The 21,546-nt window shown below is 38.2% G+C and overlaps 1 protein-coding gene across 1 annotated transcript in view; it reads right to left on the bottom strand.

Moving 5' to 3' along the window:
• The window catches only part of LOC109717321 (two pore calcium channel protein 1), a 104,784-nt gene that overhangs the window by 15,651 nt on the left and 67,587 nt on the right, over positions 1–21,546 (bottom strand). Inside the window, exons 12-16 of the mRNA XM_020243045.1 lie at positions 18,504–18,569; positions 18,204–18,347; positions 17,072–17,129; positions 3,135–3,242; positions 1,104–1,167 (exon numbers count right to left, since the gene is read on the bottom strand). Of these exons, the coding sequence (XP_020098634.1) occupies positions 1,104–1,167; positions 3,135–3,242; positions 17,072–17,129; positions 18,204–18,347; positions 18,504–18,569 (440 nt within the window). The remainder of the gene's footprint in view (positions 1–1,103; positions 1,168–3,134; positions 3,243–17,071; positions 17,130–18,203; positions 18,348–18,503; positions 18,570–21,546) is intronic.

Here is a 21,546-nt window from a genome sequence, read left to right as displayed (position 1 = left end):
AAGGGAGTTTTTACCAGGTATTTATAAGGGAGTTTTCTATAATTTAGTCAAAATAATTTGCACACCTTTAGGCCCAGTTTGGATATCAAAACAAGTTATCCAATGATAACTTGTGCAGTATAAGGATTTTCTTTGTGATTACAAGTTAGGGGTTTGGATCTAGCTCCTTGCAAGATCTCAGCAGCCGTTATTTGTTAGGATAGTGTATTTCGCCAATAAGGTGATTTACTTATTCCGAGAAAATGACTTAAAGATCAAATATAATAAGCCTTTCTAGACATTTGATCATGCTCCTCATGAACCATATATTACTAGATTCTTGAGTAAATAAAAGAAGTGTTGAACAATATGTTCATGCATCCAAACAGACCATTAAGGAATAAAATCTAAGCAGCAATTTGTTAGTACGACAAGTCTAAGCATAGGCATAGAGGATGCCGCCAAAACTCAGCACTCTTACTCTTTTTTTTTTTCTTTTTTTTGAGATGTTTTATCACTCCCATGTTAAGTATTTTATCAATCCCATCTTAAGTCCTCAATGTAGATAGCTAAAGCGTCTGCAACCAGAAGTTCAAATAATCTGGATAAATCCAAACATCAAATCTACCAAAGACCTTGCATGGACCATCAAATCTGTTAATATGCTAACCAGACCATTTCTGTTGTGAAGGCTATAGAACTTACAAATTTTTTGGTCTCTAATCTTAAATGGTTTGACATTCAATGTCATGGATCTTCAATACATATGTAATAACCCAAGTCATTACAATAGTAAGTATTAGGATCCAAATCCCTTCAAGAACTCTAAACTTAATCAACTGCAACTAGATGAGAAATAAGTTCAATCTTTATGGAAGTCATCATCTAGGGAATAGAAAGAACAGAGAGTAATTTAATAGATGTTGTGAGGAATTGCCCATAATAGATATTGCACACTTACTAAAATCCTAATTCTTAAGAATAGGCATATTAATTTCTATACCCAATCAAACAAATAAATTTATGCAATATTATTTCCATAGAGGCTGATTTGCATTCCTGCTTGACAATCACAACTACGAAATGGCAGAATACAGTAACACACAGAAGCTGCAAAAATTTACCACTCTCCATTTGAAAGAAAAGGAAGCCCAGATGGGAAGAAGAAAGTCATGGTCTCTCCAATGACTGAAAAAGAATTACAAAGAATATTAATGTGGATCATGTATATGACAGAGTTCATTAAAACAATGTTTTCTAATATCCAAAATTATATTATGGAAAAATAACAACCAACAATGAATTTCAAGCCACTAGAAATGAGCAGCACCTTAAATATTTTACAATTCCTGATAAATCTATGAACCTGGATATTATGAATTTGACATGAAAAGACATGGCTATAAATATGAATTACAATAGATTTCTACACCATAAGCATCAATTATGGACTAAGAAAAAGCCTAACTACAAAAGAAAGCTCCAATGTAGCAAGTAGACGAACAAATTATTTTTGGAATAATTGCATATGGCTCCCTTGCAAAGGTATCAAATAGCAAATATATTCCTACAAAACTTAAGTTGTCAAATTTATCTCTCCAAAAGTCCTCCCGTCTGCAGCTATATCCTTTTGTTACCAAAATTTAGATAACGATGAGTTAAAAAAGATAACCACAGTTAGCTTAGAGGTAAAATAATCTTTTTACCCCTTATATATATAATTTGTATTCCAATGTTGAATCCCGTCATCTTTCTCACCCTCTCCTCTTTATCCATGGCAACGGCNGCTCACCTCTCTCTCTTTAGCTCGCTGCCTCGCTCGCTCGCCTCTCTCTCTCACGCTAGCGCGCTCGCCTCTCTCTCTCTTTAGCACGCTGGCGTCAAAATTTAGGGCAAAAGAGGGAAAACGTGAGGGGATAAAATGTGGGAGTGAGGTTAACACTGATTTTTTTTTTTTTTAAACCAAGTTTATATCAGCCGTTGGATCAAGAAGTTGTAGGATCTACAACTCTAAATGGGGTGTATGGGTAGCACGACTCTTTTTTCATTGGGCTTTTCCTTAGTAGTCCCTGAAATCTTCCAGTATTGCTTGTTAGTCCCTCAAGGGAGTGTTAAACTCAACTCTGAGGAATAATACGCACGAATAACAAGTTTTTAGGGACTATCATGTAAATTATAAGCTTTGAGGGACTAATGCATAATATTGGAAGATTTAGAGATCAATATGCAGGAAGCCTTTCGTAATATGCTCAAATAAACTTGACTAGACCATTAGCGCAATTCAAGAAACACAAGCAGACTGTAGAATAGAAAAAACTTGAACAAAGATCCTAGGGATTGCTCCTCCTACAACATAGTAATGCCTCTATCCAGCCTTGATTTTCAAACACCACAACTTAAGCGGATATAGCGTAATGAGGATGCAGTAATCCAATGTAGTTCCCCCTTCAATGATTCTTTTTTTTTAAAAAAAAAAAGGGGGAGTGTAGTATGGTCATATGTTGGTCAATAGATTTTTTTTTTTGTAGAAATTATGTCGGTCGAAAAGAGATACACCTCGTTTTGTTCTTACAAAAGAGATATCCATTCCATCCAGTATCATTGAATTTCATTTGGACGGCAGCAAATCTATGGCTTTATGCCATGAAGATGAAAATAAGCCATCAACTCAAAAGTTTTCGTAATTCACCCTCATCTATATTATTCCTTTAGATTAATCATTAAAGCATTAGCTAAAAGGATTCATAAAATTCTTGTTTGAAACACTAATATATAAATAAAGGAGAGAATAACCAAAAAATTGAAACAGAATGAAAATGCATTAAGAAAAACTGAGAATAAGGACCCCAAGTACTAGCCAGACGGATTGCCAAAACGGGCTAGTAAACATAATGTCCATGGTTATTATGTGTTTCAGACTACAAGAAGTTCAGCAGGTTAATGAAGATTTAATGAGAGGATCAAAAAAGATGATAAGACAAAAATATTAATGAAACTATAAGGCCTACATCAACTAAGCATTCAATGGTTTTGCACACTCTAGAAATGAAAAGTTGATTGCATGAAGTGAACTACCCAAGAATGTTATTCGTGACAAAAAAAACTACAAATCAAAACAACAGAAGTACTATTGTGGGCATTTTCTCTGAGCTTACCAATTATCCAGGTGATCACAAAATCAAACCGATTTTGACCTTCCATCCAATAAGCATCAAATCCCACCGAAAAGATCTTTAAAGCCACCTCCAATACATAAATCCACCCTACAAGAGAACAAACATTTTTATTGAAAATATCATCTATATCAGTACATACAAAGAAAAAAAGGTTTGACAGGAGGACTTTGACTGACTATTTAAGATAGAGAAAAGCACAAACAAAAATTTGGATATCTTTTATATTTTCTATATTTGTTTTAGACTGATTTGCATGCCCTTCGAAAAAAGTTGTAAAGTTATAATCTTTCCAAAAAAAAAAAAACAAATAAGGGGACCAAAATGAATTGGAATATTAATCATTCGAAAACACTACTTTTAACTGTCTTGTGTACCACCACATTTTTCACTTTAGTTATTAAATTAATTATAAGTTTTCAATAGTCAACCATTTGTCTTCTCATCTAAACAACAATGACTAAATAAAATATTGAAACCTCAAACTGGGCCTACAAAAATTGTGTTCATGCGAGCTTTTCCTACTCATAGAAAGTGTGGAAGTGTAAAACGCAAGGGATTTTAATTGTAAGCTTTATGATTTAGGGACTTTTATGAAAATTTCACTCTCCGAAAGTTTTAAAATGAACTATTAGATTGATTTTAAGGTAAATTAGACCTGCATGAATTTTGCAAGAATTTGGAATGAAAATTGGGTGGAAGCAGCGAATTTAAATAGGTCTAAACCATAATTTTCTGCACATGTCATGCTCCGCGCGACATTGAATACGATTTTTTCAAGAATTTCGGAAAATAAAAAATGCGGTGTTAAAGTACACTCAAAGGCAAACGTTTGAAGCCAAAATTTGCCCAAAACAGAATTTCGGGTGAAAATTTTGGGATCTTGAAAACGGAACACGCGCAGTTTTCTGCACGAAACTGACCACTTCACCTCCAAAATGCAATTTCTCGCAAAATATTTTGTGGAATTTAGAAAAAAGGACTATGGATTTTACACTCAGAGACGAACGCGTTGGACCAAGTTTTGCCGGAATTGGATTTTCCGTTGCGAAACTGCATTCTCTTCAATTTAGCTTTTCGCGCGCAGTCTGCAGGACTGCAGCTGAAATGACTTAAGTTCGGGTTTTCATGTGAATTCATCGCAGGGGTCTTTTTGCAACATGCCGTGAGGGAGGTCAGGTCCAAGGGTGTAATCACTGTAAATTTTGAATTGGAGTCATTTAAACTCAAATTAGAATTTGAAATTTGTATTTATATTCAAATTTTGGAGGTAGAGAGAGAAAGTTATTCCACGAATAGGAGAATGCTTCAGACAAAACAAAAATAGTACTTTTATGATCTGGCAGTGCTGGAAGTCGTGTAGTCCGTTTTCGGATTTGGCGCATCGAATGAGTGAAAAAGCACAAAAATCGAAATATGGCCAAAATGCGAAAATCTTTTTTTTTTGAAAAAGTTGTAATATTTTATGTGTAGAATTGCGCGAGATCGCAATGGGGGGTGCCTTCGCGCATATTACGCATGCTGGTGGGGGCAGAGTTTTAAATATAAAAGCTTGAGGGGCTTTTGTCACAAAACCTATATAAAGAGCAACTAGGGTTTCTAAAGGAGTTTTTGGGTTACTAAGCCTACAAAACCTTTTAAATGTAAAAATAGACATCCAAAATTTTTATTTATAAAATAGGCCGATAAAAGCGGTGAATCATTTACCGCTTTCTAAAAGCAATGCACCATTCACCGCGTTTACCCTAATTTATATATTTTCTACATCCAAACTTCAAAAAATGTATAGTATAGTATTAAACACTAAAAATAGTTTTAATCCTTTGTAAATAAATTTTTTAGAGGACTATTTTTATAATTATAATATTTTCTAAGGCTATTAATGAAAAAAAAAATTGTTTCTAAACCTATTCTACAGGCCCTCTCCTTTTCTTAACCCTAGCCGCCACACACCCCAGACTCGCGCCACTGCCGACCTCCCCCGGCCGCCGGAATCCAGCCAGCAAGTTCCCCCAACCACCTTTCACCCTCTCTCTTTCTCCCTCTTAGCCAAATTATCTAAACTCCCTCTCCCCTCGGCCGGCGCCGCCCCGAACCCACGCCGCCGACCTCCAGGAGATCCAGTGACCCTCCTCCGACAGCCCCGGTGCCGCCGGATCCTTCCCAAGCCAGAAGTTCCCATCTGAACTATTGTTGAGGAGGCTCGGGCCGCACCAATTGCTCCGGCACCGCCACCACTCCTCGCCGTTGTCGTCGGTGCATGTGGACCAAAAAGGACCCTCCGGCGCCGACCCTTTGCTTCCCGTGGTGGGTCTGTGCACATCTTGGGCTGTTTGTTGCTTTATAAACTCTTTTGGTTGGCTATTTGCGTAATTCTGAAAGATTTTTTTAAAAAAGAAAATATTTAGCCACCCTTTTCAAATAAAAAAACTAAACCCCGGGGCATAACAGGAAGTTACGAGCTCTCCAAAATAATTTAACAAGTTACGCAATTATCTTCCAACCTAACGTCAACTTCAAATGTTAACAAAAGCAAAATCAAACAAAAGTGGCGCCTAATAGTGAAATTTGTAAAGCTAGTGAGCTGATAGAGCAATTAATATTGCAGTTTAAGACTCTAGGTGGGTTGACATGTCCTTTTCTAATACATGAAAGCTACCAAACACATCTTGAGTACCTATTATAAGGAACCTCTTGAAGTTCCCCATATTTGGAAATAGTCATAGATGAAAAATGAATTTCAAGCCAAAAAGACATAGGAGACAATTTAAAATTTAAGTGATAGTGATGATAGTGTCCAATATAATTAGGATAGAACAAGTACAAAGGTACTTGTAACTTAGTTTTAACAGTAAAAATGCATGGTGAGAGTTTACTTATATCTTGGGCCCTTCAAAGTGTTTTAGTATATTATGAAGATGCAACTAGAAGAGAAACATTATGATTTTACTCAATGGCTGTAAAAGACTCTGAAAATAACCATTAAAAGCTTAAGCTACTGGAGAACGGTGTTTTGTTTAATATTTATATTCGAATTTTTTTTTATAAATAATCTTATTGAAAATTTTATTTGCAAAAATAGGCCTCCTAAAACATTTATTGCAAAAATAGTCCTCAAATAGGCCAGGTCAGCTCGGTGGTGGTGACTGGGTTAAATGCAGTGAATGGTTTACCGCATTCCTTTATGCGGTGAACCATTCACCGCATTTATGGGCCTACGGCAGCGGGATTAAAAATTGATAATGCGGTACATAGTGTACCGCATTTAAAAGCGGTAAACCATTCACCGCTTTTAAATGCGGTAAATAGTTTACCGCTCTTATATGCGGTAAACAATTCACCGCATTTAAATGCGGTAAACCCTTATACCCCGCCTGAACCCCCTTTCCTTTCTCTTTCACTCCTGTCTCCCGAGCTCCTGTCTCCCGAGCTCCTCATCTCTGTCTCTCGCACGCTCCCTCACTCCTCTCTATCTCACTCACTCCGACCCGTCCGACGCTGCCGTCGCTGTCGCCGTCGCCGTCGCCGACTGTACTGCTTCTGCCCTGCCCTCTCTCCTCAGCATTGCATCCACATTCCTATCTCCCGAGCTCCTCCTCTCTGTCTCCCGCACGCTCCCTCACTCCTCTCTATCTCACTCACTCCGACTCGTCCGCCGACGCCGTCGCTGCCGTCGTCGCCGGCACAGACTGTACTGCTTCTGCCCTGCCCTCTCTCCTCAGCATTGCATCCACATTGTTCCATTAGGTTAGTGGTGAGATGTTTGAAAAAAATGTAATTGTTTTTGAAATAGAATTGATTGTTTGTAAATTATTGTGTTCTTTCACAATATTTTGTCTATATTTTGTGGTATGTACGCTTTTAGATCACATTTTAAACCCTATTAGGTTAGTGGTAGAGCCCAACACCGAGATGTGAGATGTAATAATGTCGTAGTTGGTTTCTTTTGTGAAGGATAGTATTTTTGGGTCATTTAAATTGCATTCATACTATGGCCTCTATAAAACTTAGGTATCAAAATCTCATACTTGTAATAGAGGGAATGTTACTTTAAGGGGGTGTTTGATCGCTTTATCTAAGATTCCTAGGTATTAAATGTTTCATACTGATAACGATGCATAATTGATTTAATTCAAACTCTCTGATAGAGATCGAAACCAACAAATGATACTCCGTGAGTTTAGTAGCTTATTTTTAAGTACATGATCTCTTATTTCGAAGTTTTGAATTTGGTAGTGAACACATGTCATTTGAAATATCAATTCAGCACTTTAATTTGGTATGATTATGTTTGTTTACAAATTTTATATTTTGTTTAAGTTAGGATGGCGCGTAGTAATGTGGCTATTGTTGTTCATTGGAATGGAGAAATATTGGCGCACGATAACAATCCAAAGTACGTTGGCGGCCGTAAAAAATTGAGTGGTATTCCAGTGGATATTACATTTACAGAATTCGAGAGAAAAATATATAGATTAACCGATACTCCGAGAGATGAATATCGTCTAATTATCAAAGTCCGATATTCGACCGGGATGAATCAATTTGATATGGTTGAAGTTACGGACGATGACTCACTGTGTGGTGCGATGGCATTGTCGGGAAACCCTCCGTGTTTGATAATTTGCGTTGAAAAACAGATGATTTTATCTCAGGGGTATTATTCTAGAATGTTAAATAGTGACTTTAATGTGGATGTATTATCCCCTGGCCCTGAAAGAGAACCTTTTCGTGCTGATATCGGAGGAGGAGCAAATGCACCTAGGTTAGTATTGCAAAATATGAATTTTGTATAATTATTTTAATATAACAAATGTTTATATTGCCTTCTTCCATCAATTGTAGGGAGTACGAATTTTCAAATATAGTTGTTGGTGATCCTCCTCCCCTCCCACGTACTATTCATCATGCCACGACTTCTAGTTCTCATGCCCCACTGGGTAGAGAGCAAGGCGTCTCATGTGAAGAAGGGTTAGAATACGCTAGAATTAATATAATCATTTACTGTTTTATTTAGTTAGAAAAGTGATTAATTACGAAATAATTGCAGATTTCATACCTCTTATGATGTGCGTGACTTTGGATCATATCTATTGGGAACCGAAAATGACGGTATAGGAAATCGAGCGATAGTGCAATAAGAAGTAGCTGAAGACGGTTACGCTACTGATCATGAGGGTGTTGAACATGAACCTTCAATTTGGCCGCAAATGAGAACGTTGTGGCGGAAGGTCAACATTGTGATGCAAATCATGATAGCGGACTGGGGGTCCTCGCAGATATCATATATACTGAGGGTGATGATCCAATTGTCAATAATGAATATGTTGATGATCAAAATGAAGGTGCAGAGTTCATAGATCATCCAGAGCAATTTGTGGAAGATGACGATTGGATTGACCAGTATGTGGCCGATAACGGTGAATTTGATTTTCCGCAGATTGAACAGCCCCTTCCTACCATTGATGACTTATGGGTTGGTCGGGTATTTCTTGATAAAGCAAGTTTTTTGCACACTCTTGGGGAATGGCATATTGCTCACAATGTGCAAATGAAAGTAATAAAGTCGACAACCAAGGCGTATCCAGTTAAATGCATGGTAGATTCATGTCCTTGGAGATTACATGCATTGGTACCAAAGGATGTGAGTTATTTTAGAGTTAAAACATACGCCGGGCAACATACATGTTTAGTGCCGGTGCTTAACACTGCACATCGAAACTGTACTTCATCTCTTATATGTCGACTTATTCTCCCATCATTGAGGGTAAAGCTTACTTTGACACCGGCGGAAATTAAAGAAAAGGTGCGTAATGAATTGCATGTAGACATACCTTATTCGAAAGCGTGGCAGGCTAGAAGTAAAGCACTACAGATCATTTATGGTGGTTGGAAGGAGTCATACACCAATCTTGGTCGCTTCTTATCTATACTACAGTGCGTGAATCCCGGGACTCAATGACGTCTTGATCCTAAAATCCTGCGAAATGGCGTTAGGCAGTTTGGACAAGTATTTTGGGCATTCGGGCCATCAATTAATGGGTTTTCTTATTGTCGACCATTGTTGAGCATTGATGGAACTCATATGTATGGAAAATATCAAGGGCATGCGTTGATTGCGACGGGTGTAGATGCCAATAATGGGTTATGCCTATTGGCGTTTGCTATTTATGAGGGAGAACATGCGGCTAGTTGGCGTTGGTTTTTACAACATTTAAAGGTTTTAGTGACACGTGATCGATCTATTTGTTTAATTTCATTCCTGGGTTAAAGGAGATTGTTGTGGAGGAGTTTCCGAAAAGCGAGAGACATGCTCACCATTGGTGCCTCCGCCATATGAAGGCTAATATGAAAAAAGCCGGTTTCAAAAATGAAAATGTGCCCAATAAATTTTATACGAGCATAGGATGTGCTGCAACTGCAAAGGAATATTATGACCATAAGGATCAGTTGAAGGAAATGGATCCGGCGGCATGGCTTTGGGTGCACGAGCTCTAAGGAAAAAGGGAATATTGGGCGAGAGCATTTGATGGAGGACGGCGTTTTGGGACAATGACGACAAATCGGTCGGAGAGTTTAAATGGAGTGCTTAAAGGTGTACGTGGTTTACCTATCACAGCATTTGTGGCCGCTACATTTTATAAGGTGAACAATTATTTTGTTAAGCGCCGTGATAAAGATGAGACATACTTTACAGTATTGGCACCAAAACAGGAGGCGTTAATTAAGAGTTGTATGATAATCGCAAAAGGACACCGTGTGGATCGTTTCGGAGTAAACGAGTTTCAAATTACTACCGGAAATGGACAATTTGAGGTGGTTCTTGACGGAAGAAGCTCGACTTGTTCATGCCATGAGTTTGAGCTTACTAGGTTGCCATGCTCACATCTTCTAGCTGTATGCAGTAATGGTCAAATGAACATTGACTACTATAGTCTATGTTCTGAATGGTATACATGTGAGAATTACCGTCGTGCTTACTTCCCGCAATTTCACCCTGTCCCAGACAAAAGAAGCTGGCCACGCCCTCAAGGACCACCGCTGGCACCACTACCTATAAGGAGAAAGAAAAGCCGTCCGAGATCAACTCGTATTCGAAATGCCATGGACGAGAGAGAAGGAATGCGAAGAACTATGTGCACTATTTGTAAACAACAGGGACATTATAGGACTACATGTCCAAATAATCAAGATAGAACAAATGAAGGCCGTAGATATAGAGTTTTAGGTTGATGACTTATGTTTGACTATCTATAGTATTTTTATTTCTAGATTTATCTTTTAACATTCAATTAATAGTCACTAATTTGTATACTTTATTTTGCATATGGAGGATCACGAGGATCCCGGGCGAGTTGATCCAGCAGTTCTATCAGATCAGGCTAGGCATCGGTCGAGCTACGTGCGAGGAAAGGTATGTTAAGTTATGCATGTACAACTTAATTTTTTAATTTAAATACTTAAAAGGGGAATTTTCTAAAAAGTGAATAAATTTTACAGGGGTACGCGCCAGTTCAGTTTACGAAGCATGGCCGTAAACTGAACACATGGATAGTCGAGCATCCGGGAGTGATAGAGCACTTACGACATGCTGGCTTTTTCTACGTCTCCCGCCTCAGACGAGTACAGCTTGATCAGGCTCTGTTAGGGGCGTTGATAGAGCGATGGAGACGCGAGACGCAGACGTTCCACCTACGTCACGGAGAGATGACAGTTACGCTAAGTGACGTGGCCATTCTAGCTGGATTACGAGTCTCCGGGGAGCCTGTTACAGGACGTGTTTCATTTGATTTGTTACATACATGTGAGCTCCTTGGGATACAGCCAGACAATGTGGTCGCCGGCCAGATTCTCTTGAAGTGGTTGTTTCAGCATTTTCGGCATATTCCTTTGGATGCTCCGGCGGCCGTGGTTGCAGCATCTGCACGAGCATACATTTTATTTCAAATTGGATGCAGTTTGCTTTCTAACCCCACTGGATATCGCGTTCACCTCAAGTGGCTACCGCTACTTGAGGATTTTGACTTCTGCGGAGGCCTAGCTTGGGGCGCAGCTACCTTGGCCCATCTCTATCGGGCATTAGGGAATGCCTCTATGAAGGGAAGGGCCGAGTGTTGTGCCTTTGGTACACTACTACAGGTCAAATCACTATAACTTAGTTTCTTTTACTAATAACTTATAATTTATAACTTATAACTTAGTTTCTTTTACTAATTTTACATTTAACTTTTTTTGTTCTTAGATATGGGCATGGGACCATATACATATTGGACGTCCCGATCGAGTTGGAGCTCCACCGGATCTGCATGATTGTCCATTGGGTTGTCGATATGCTATGTGTTTAAAATATAATATAATAAAATAATAAATATTGATATTGTATTGATGTATTATAAAATAATAAAATATACTATTAATCACTTCTGCAGGTGGAACATGGGATTGCGATTTCGTGGAAATGTCAGGGCGACTGACATCGAGTTTTATCGCGATGAGCCAGATCAGCAGAGGAAGTCACAAGTACGTATAGATTTCATAAATTAAATACATGGACATACATTCTAAAACTTTACATTCATTTTTTTTAATACAATTGTACAGGTTACATAGATGCCCTATACGGAAGATGTTTTGAACGGTCTTCCTGCATTTTGTCTTGAGGGCTCTTCAATCTGGCATTCGAGAACTTCTTTGATATGCTATCATATTGTCGAGTTACATTTACCTGATAGAGTTCTGCGTCAGTTTGGATTGCTGCAGCATATACCGGAGCCCGTAGAAGCTATATAGAGGATCACCTCACAGAGTAGATCAGGCGAGAACTAAGCAACGTTTCATGCTCCATATATTTAGCGTTGGGCAGATCGTCTGGAGCATATTGCGGATCAGAGTCCTTTCGTCGATCCAGATCCGATACGAGCTATCTCTGTGTACATGCAGTGGTATTAGGGGATCACAAGGAGGTGGATTTCTCGTCCTGTACTGCGGCCTCCACTTACTTTTCTGCCGCGTGGGAATGTCGAGCGACGATTGGTAAGATTATTTTATTTTATAGTTTATTTTAATATAAGGATATTCATTATATATAATCATGTATGTTTATACAGGTGTATGCTATGCGGCATGCTGTTAGCAGTATTGGTCATTTGATGGATGATCCTCCGGAGCCCACTAGAATGATGGATGCTCTAGCACATGTGAGGTGGGATCTCAAGACTGTGTTAGAGAGCCTTCCGACATTACCCGTGACAGGGCATTCAGATGTTTCTTCTCCGACTTTTGGCGATTTCGGTGATATTCCCTCCACTTCCGCGTCTGCATATGATTTCGGTGATATTCCCTCCTCCGCACCTGCATATGATTTCGATGATATTCCATACACCTCAATGCCTGCATATGATTTTCCATCGACATCTGTCCCAATTCATCCATCTGATGTCCCTTCGACTTCTGATGTCCCTTCGACATCGGAAGTGCAGTTTGACATTCCGCCAGCATCCATCCCTCCATTGGATATTCCATCTACGTCAGAGGTATTATATTTTGATATTCCTTTCACGTATATCCATATCCATCTTTCTGATGTTCCATCCACATCCACATCGCAGGTTCGTCGTGATGATGTTGTATATCGACGTAAGCGACGACGACAGGGTCATATTGAGACGCAGGAAGGGATACTACTATCAGCTGTTGAGCAAGGGATGGAGCCGATTGTCGAGGGCATCGCCATCGAGCATATTGATCAAATGCATGTCATTGAGCCCGTGCAGCCTGAGATGGAGCATGACATACAAATTCGAGGGCGGAGTCGAGGACGCGGTCGTTGACGCGGACGTAGACGTGGCAGGGGACGAGGGCGAGACCATAAGACGGGGATGGAGGGGACTTGAATTTTTTTATCATTTTTGGGATTCTTATGTATATTTGATATTTCAGATATTTTTACATTGATTTTTGATAGTATTATCTAAACTTATTCATATTGAAGTATGTTGATATTGGTATAGCTTATTTTATATGCTTAAAATGTGGTTGAAGCTGGTATAGATGATTTTATATATTTATTGTTGTAATTGAAATGCTTGAAAACATTGCTATTTTGTATAATGTGGGAATTTTGCAAAGTTGTTGTTGCCTGGTTGTGGTGCTAGTTAAATGCGGTGAACCATTTACCGCATATAAAGGCGGTGAATGGTTCACCGCCTTTAAAAGCGGTGAATGGTTCACCGCATTCATGTGTTTTCTCGCCACAGCGGAAATGTAAGATATCGAATTTCGACGATATTAGCTAACTTGGGCCAAATGGGCCAAAGTGGGCGATTAAACGATTTGGACAAGTTCCATTCGGTGTTTCAACATATTTGGAAGAGTAATAATGAGTTCCAAAAGTGTTGGAATAGTTCTAGCGTTGTTGGACGCGAAAGGAAATCGAAACAGATCGAAAAACAGCATTCTGGAGCTGCTGTACCGGTACAAGGGTGATGGTTGTACCGGTACAACCATCGCAGCCAGGCTGCGTAGCTCTCGGGTTCGAAGGCTTCAGGCGCTGTACCGGTACAAGGCTGGCTTGTACCGGTACAAGCTCTGCGAAACAGATAAACCCGAGGCTCGGTTTGCGCTCGGTTTAAGGGCCTGTACCGGTACAAGGCCCCGTGTACCGGTACAAGGGCGCGACAGCTGTGGGTTAAGTTGCAAAATCTGTTAAAAGGAGGGCTCTTTAGCATTTTGTTACAATAGGGGACTTAATCCCCTCACTCTCAGCTCTCTCCCCTCTCACTCTCACAGCCCCTCTCTCTCTCTAGCTCTCTCTCTCTCTCTAACCGAATAGAAGGAGAAGAAGGAGAAAAGGAAAAAGAGAGGAAAAAGAAGGAAAAAGAGAGGAAGAAAAGGAAGGAGAAGAAGGAGAAGAAGGTTTTGGAGCTCTTCTTCACCTCATCCTTGGCTTAGGGCTTGCTTTGGAGCAAACCCTAGAGGTAAGCCTTAACCCTAGTTTTGGATTTCTAGGGTTTGGATGGTTTTTGTTGCTTTTAATGGTTCAAATGGAACCTAATGAGTTTAGAGATGATGGATCTAGCTCACATTGAGGCTAGCATCCATGGTTTTCCTCATAGATGCTAAACCTAGGTTTTAGAAAGGGTTATGTTGCTTAAGAATGGTTTAAATGGAAACCATTGAAGCTTAAGAGAAGGTTCAATCCCAAATTTGGAGCTTGAAACCATGATTTCTCTATTGTTGCTAAACCTAGGGTTAGATTTGGGGTTTTTGGAAATATAAGGGTTTGATCTCTTTTGAGGGGTTAGAAACCTAATTGCTATGCTTATAAACGCGTAGGCGAAGACGGTTCGTCGATCCGACAAGTGGGTGCGAAGATATCGCCATTTGTTGTGCTAAGGGGTTAGAGCTAACCCAACAAAAATTAAGCGGCGACAAGACTAGCACGAGAACGCGTCTCGGAGTGTTTTCGGCATCACCCAAGGTGGGGGAGTGCCATACCGAAGTCATCGGGCAACCTTCTATGTCCAAGTTTAATGTTGATCTAATTGCATCTTGTTATATCCATATAGGGTTAGGAAATGATTATTGTTGCTTATACTTGCATGCTAGTAATTCAATAAATATGTTTTGCTTGGTTGGTTATGATCTAGTATGCATGATGATTGTTGATGAAAACTACATGTTGAGAATCTAGACCCTATATGAGATGATTAATGTTTATGTTGCTAAAGAACTAGTATGATGAAACTAGTGTTAATAATGAGTCAAAATTGATGAGTGGCATCTAGTTTAGAAAACTATGACAAGTGGCATCTAGTTAGAAAAACTATGATGATTGACATTGATGATGTTTCCTTGAGATGATCACATTAGTGTAGTTGAGACACTATGAGATTGGGTACAAGTATACCTTGATTCCATGATGATATTACCCTCAAAGGGGTTGTTGCTGTTGCTCGTGAGATGATCTTGCTCACATTGCCTGTCTGCGCTTGGTGGGGTCGCTCCCCTCAAGTTGTGCGCTCCGGAGTTTGGTCACTAGAGAGGCAGCCCTGCTCGCTGCTCGGATAGCCGCTTGTTATCCGCAGGCGTACTCGGGGATCGTCCAGCTTGGCATCCCTAGGAGATTGATATGTGAGCATTGCTTGTGAACCTTGCGTTCACTTGAGGATTGGGTTACCCATTGAGTCTTACCCATGATTGATGTTCATAGTAGCTATTCATTGTTCATATCAGCTTACTTGCTTACCTAGTAGCATGTTTTATAGTTACTATGATAGCTGTTGTAGATGTTGATAGTTGCTTACTTACCCAGCTTTGTTTATTGTTCATGCATTCATGATTCCAGATTGAGGCATAGCTTGATATAGTTGTTTACATACCCGCTTTCCGTTCAGCTTAGTTTTATATATATATTGCATATATATCTCTCTATGCCTACTTGAGACCTAGTGGGTAGATCGGCGGAGTCGGCGGCCGAACCCACTGGGAACTATTCGTAGTTCTCACCCCCGTGTGGCTTTGGGGGTACAGGTACACAGGACAGCGGGCCTTCGGCGATGGATCGTGGTAAGGGCATAGCGCCCTAGCTTTTGGTAGATAGCCTACCTTACCTACTTGCATTAGCTCTATACCCTGTACTTTTGGTTATGTTTTGAGAGTAGATGTTGTATAGGGTGAGGTTTTGGAGAGTTTATGATGTATATTCATTTGGAAAAAGAATGCAAGTTGTATTAAATGTTTAAAGTTTAAATGATATCGAAAGAGGTTTCATGTTTCAAATATGTTTAAATAGTTAAGTTTCTCTCTTTTGTATACTTGTATGATTTTACTTGTATCGCTTGCTCTAGTTGGTTATAGCACTGTTTGTGCTTTCGTTTCGTTGTTGATTGTGTATGAATGCAAGTTGTTTTTCCTGGGGACTTGTTGTACACAATCTGTTGCTTAGCCTTGGGCGGACAGGGGAAACTCCGTCCGTTCGGCGGTCGCGCCGCCGCCCTCGAACCGGACCAAATTGGTACCGTTTTGAATGATTCACCGTTTTCATAGGATTTTTAAATCCTCATGAAAGCGGTGAACCATTTACGGCATTCACTTGAAAGCGATAAATAGTTCACCGCTTTTAGCTTCCCCCGCCAGCACACTGCCCACATGGCAGATTGGAGCCTATTTTTGTAAATAAAAGTTTCAGAGGCCTATTTTTAGAATAAAAGTTTTGAAGGAGACTACTTGGGTAAAAACCCCTTTATATTCAACAATCCCCCTCTCGTCTAGGTTTGAGACATTTTGATAGACCCGAGATGTGGATTTGAAATAAATGAGAGGAAATCAAATAAGATTAAGGGATTTGTGGGATTCGAACTCAAAACCTCTTGCTCAAATACCATGTAAAATGATGTGAACAACCGTTGTTATCCAAATGTCCCTAATATATAAATTAAAACACTTCTCTAGTAGCTTAAGCTGTTGGAGTAAATTGCTTGTTTCATATAATTTAAGTGGCCTTTGATCAACTTATATCTTGGGTTATACAATGTACAGGTGGGTTGCAAAGAAGCCATCCAAAAGAAACTAACCTCATTTTTTTGTATGCACAGTAGAACTCACAATTTTCTCTTTAATTTAGTGCTAGAAAGGTAAAGTCAAAGCAATTTGCTTTTGTTTAGTGCCTTGGTATATAATAGCTCATTCAAATATTCGTTCTTCTAAAGATTAACAGTATCTAGCAATTTATTCATCATTCCCGTAGCTGGATATGTTAGAAATTAGGACAAAATTTGGATATAAACCTTCCAACTAAATATATCTAATCCTAAAGTGCTAGCAGCAAGATATTCAAAACAAACATCTATGGAAATTTAAATTAGAAACTGAACTGATACATGACTAGAAGAATGAAAATGCTCCCAATAAACACTTACCAAAGAAAAACTCAACTTTCTGCCACAATTTCTGCGCAGAGCTATTCTCTATATCAAGCTGTCAACAACATACCGGTAATCAAAATTTCATGAAGTAACAGCAAACTTGGAAGAAGATCTCAATGCTAAATAAGTAAGTTTCAATCTTTGATTCCATGGAGTCCTACATGACGATGTACATTATTTTGTTTTACAGTAACTCGTTAATGGTTACCAACCACAAAACAACTGAATATATCATGAGAATAGGGCCAAAATTTGTGACACCCTAATAGTTCCACATCAGATAGAAATGAAGTTGTGATTAGGTTACAAGAGACTATAGACGCTAGAAATAATAATTAAGCTTAAGCATTTTGAGCCAGTGGTTTGGGCTTCTAGATAGACACTCTAGATAGACACTAAGAAATTTACTAAGATACTCTTACAATACAAAAGACAATATTTATGTAACAGAGCACAGATCGGTACGAGGAAAAGTTTGGCTAGGTTTCCACTCCATTGGAACACAAGATAATGGCAAGCTTAGCATCTCAAGATGGGCAGACAAATGACCGAAGATGAGAATCTTAATTAAATATAACTTGCATTAGTCCAATTTGTTCAGCTGGTTCGGACTCCTCACTAACAAGTGAAGAGGAGAGGCAATTCTGAATGGACTCGTGCTGAAGGCAAGCTTAAGAAGGTCTAAAGTAGAACTACAAAGATATGGATGGACTTGAAGCTATAACAAAATAACTAATTGGAATAGTAATAATTTCTGAAGCTGAATTACTCATAATAAAACTTAGTTTCACAACATTCTGAAACTGTAAAAGGCTATTAGGTTAACCATGATTCACAATGAAATAATGGTAAACTGTTAAAGGTTAACCATGATTCACAACATTAAAAGACAAACCATCACATTGAAAAACAAATCATAACTAGAATAAATAATGCACGCATTGCATACGATATTAGAGTTTCTAAACAAATTATATGGATGATGGATCAATAATGCAATTCATTCTCTTAGTAACGCAATTCATTCTCTTTGCAAAGGTTAAGACATGATTAACGTGTCATTGTCTGATATTATTTTGCTGACATATTGCATGCGATATCAACTTCAAAGATCAAAATATCATACCGTTGTTTCAATGATAACAGCAACCAGGTTGAGAATGAGTATAGAAACTATAATGTACTCAAACAGGTTGCTGCGCACAAAAGCTTTCAACTTTTCACAGGGGGGTGAATGGTAAAACGATGGGTACTTTTCAAAACACGAAGGCTGCACAAAAAATGCACAGCATTAGAACATTTATTTTGATATTTCTTGATTGGCAGCATGCTATTCATAAGTGAAAAAAAAAAAAAAACCAAATAAATTTTTCTTTTCCTGATCAAATTTGAGTCTTCAGCAGCATGGAAATTGATATCAACTTACAGAAGGTTCCTTTTGGAACTTCAGGGCAATAGCATTGCAGAGGTCAGTGAATTCCTCCAAATTAATCTGAAAAAGGAAATGAATTAAGTTAGAACCGTACATACAAGACATGAAACCCATGGCAGCGATAATCGGAATGTAATTATAGCTTACACAAATTACAGCGATCTGCAATTTATGATCTAGAATCGCACTAGGAAGATTGCAGTACCACTAACAGTCTCATAAGAATCGAAGAATTGAAATGCATCTAGTAGTTGCTAATGCATACAGCATCTGTTAAAGATTGCCAGCATAGAATGTCTGCCAAGTGTTGCAAAAGAATTTGTAGAATATTTGCAAAAATTGTAGATGGATCAGCAGATGACAAAGAACAATCAAGGATTTCTTCCAAGGTACTTGCCGAAAATGTGAGTAACAAATATTAATATATATATATATACAGAGAGAGAGAGAGAGAAAGAGAGAGAGAGAGAGAGTTGAGCTAGAATACTATCGGTAGCAAATAGATTCCGTTGCTAGCGATTTGTAATTGGTAGCCTCCAAACCGACGATCGGCAACGTTGAACATGATCTACACCACTTTAAGTATTTAGAAATCAATTTTCAAATCTTTTCGACATCATTAACCTAACGATCAAAAGGTTGCAAAATTTGTAGTTTTAAGGTCGATATGAGGGGTTTGCTCATTTAACGGTGTAAACAGATCTAAATCAATTGAATTTTGGTTAGAAAATTCTTTAAACTATTTAAAACAAGATCTACACTTTTGATCTTGATTACAAGAATTCTATTATCACTTTTTGAAAGATATTTATTTTTAGCCGGTCATTTTTGTGTCCACTTGATGCACAAGAGAATACTAACAGAAAAACATAAAATTTGATTTCTAAATACTTCAAGTGGTGTAGATCATGTTTAACATGCCGATCATCGATTTGGAGGCTCCATCATCGAAAACAAATCGGTAGGAACAGAGTCCTTCTGCTTCTGATAGGATTCTAGCTCATCTATATATATATATATATATATATAGAGTCCGGCTGGGATACTATCGATAGCACCAAGGGCTTGGTGCTATTGAGTTTTCCACCGTTAGATTTAACCCTTTGATATATTTTTATCCATTAAATTATACATATCAACCAACCACCTAACTCAACCCTAGGGTCCCACATCATCCTAAACCGTACATTTCTCATCCAAGGGCTAAAAAACTGATAGCGCAAGCCTTGTGCTATCGATAGTATTCACGCCTAGTTCTATATATAATATATATATATATATATATATATATATATATAGATAGAGAGAGAAGAGAGAGAGAGAGAAGAGAGTTGAGCTAGAATACTATCAGTATAAACAAGCCGTTTTACTACTGATTTGTTTTCGATGATAGAGCTTCCAAATTGACGATCGGCTCCGTTAAATATGATCTAAACAATTTAAACTATCTAGAAATCAAATTCACGCACTATTCGAATATTGTCTTTTATCCATCAAGTGAACAGAAAAATGAACGGCTAAAAGATAATACTCTTAAAAATGATGATAGAGTCTTGTAATCAAGATCAAGAGTATAGATCTTATTTTAAATAGTTTAAAGAATTTTCTAACAAAAATTCAATTGATTTGATATCTTTACGCCGTTAAACGAGAAAACGCCTCTTACTGACCATTAAAATTACAAATTTTGAAACCCTTTAATCATTAAAGCAATTATATGAAAGATTTGAAATTTGATTTCTAAACACTTCAAGTGGTATAGATCATGTTCAACGGAGCCAATCGTCAATTTGGAAGTTCTATCATCGAAAACAAATCGGTAGTAAAACGGCTCGTTTACTACCGATAGTATTCTAGCTCAACTCACTCACTCACTCACTCTCTCTCACTCACTCTCTCTCTCTCTCTCTCTCTCTCTCTCTATATATATATATATATATATATATATATATATATATATATATTTCATATTCAAATATTTTCTTTCAGGAGCTCTAATATGTGCATGTAACACCCCATATCTTTGTATCTTTTGTTTGGACCCTTATTCTTTTGAAATTTGGACCTTTTCGTAAATATTAAAAGTATGGGGACTTGGCGGCATATTGTGTAATTAAATCCATATTGTGTAATTAAATCCCTAATTCCTAATTCCCTTCTCTATCTATTCGTACCACAGCAACCCACCCCTCATTCTCTCTCCTCTAGAACCGTCCGTACGCCTCTCTCCTGCACGCTCTACATACGCATGTCGTCGTTCCATCACCGTCATCGTCGCCACCGCAACCGATTTTCCTTGATCTCTATCGGCATTTTTAGTTTGTCGTCAATGGTATCTCATCGCCATTTCCGCCTTTGAAGAGGTTCTTTTCCTCTCATCTCTTTTGTCTCGTTTATCAAATTTTGAGAACATCCAACCTCCTTATTCATGGTTATGTTATTATTTTGAATACTTACCTCTTGATGATTAGAATTTGAGAGCATAAAAATCTGATTTGCTTTGATCTAAATTGTTGTTGTTTGAACTGTTATTGTTATGTTGTATCTCTATAAATTTGGGTATGTAAATCTGCATATTCTACCTACTTTTCGGAATGCTCTCTACATGTTCGACAAAATGCCTACGAGAAGGCATATGTCGTTTTTATTTCCAATCTTGATCCCATCTAATTACTGATTGTAAATTTATGTTTCAATATCTGAAAACCCTCTTTTCGAACACTAGAACCTTCGTTTACTATTTAAAATTCCATTCATGTTATCTTACTTTTTTGAATAATTTAATCCTTAAAATCCTTCATCTTCTTGATAGATAGTTGAGTTTCATTAGGTTTATTATTCTATAATATCCTTCGTGCTCCGTCTCAACCTTTTTGGATGTATTTGTAACCAACCTTGTCAACCTATGTGAGCCTATCCGGATTTAATTGTTTGTATATGCTCTTCTTTCTAAATACTTATGTCCTCTTTGTAATTTTATATTTAGTAGCTTATAGAGAATCGTAATTCTCTATTTTAGGTTATGGTGATCGAATCC

This window comes from Ananas comosus, linkage group 11 (assembly GCF_001540865.1).
Source record: "Ananas comosus cultivar F153 linkage group 11, ASM154086v1, whole genome shotgun sequence".
NCBI lineage: Eukaryota > Viridiplantae > Streptophyta > Magnoliopsida > Poales > Bromeliaceae > Ananas > Ananas comosus.
The sequence above is the reverse complement of the archived record's forward strand: the minus strand, read 5'-3'. Positions and strand labels throughout refer to the sequence as shown.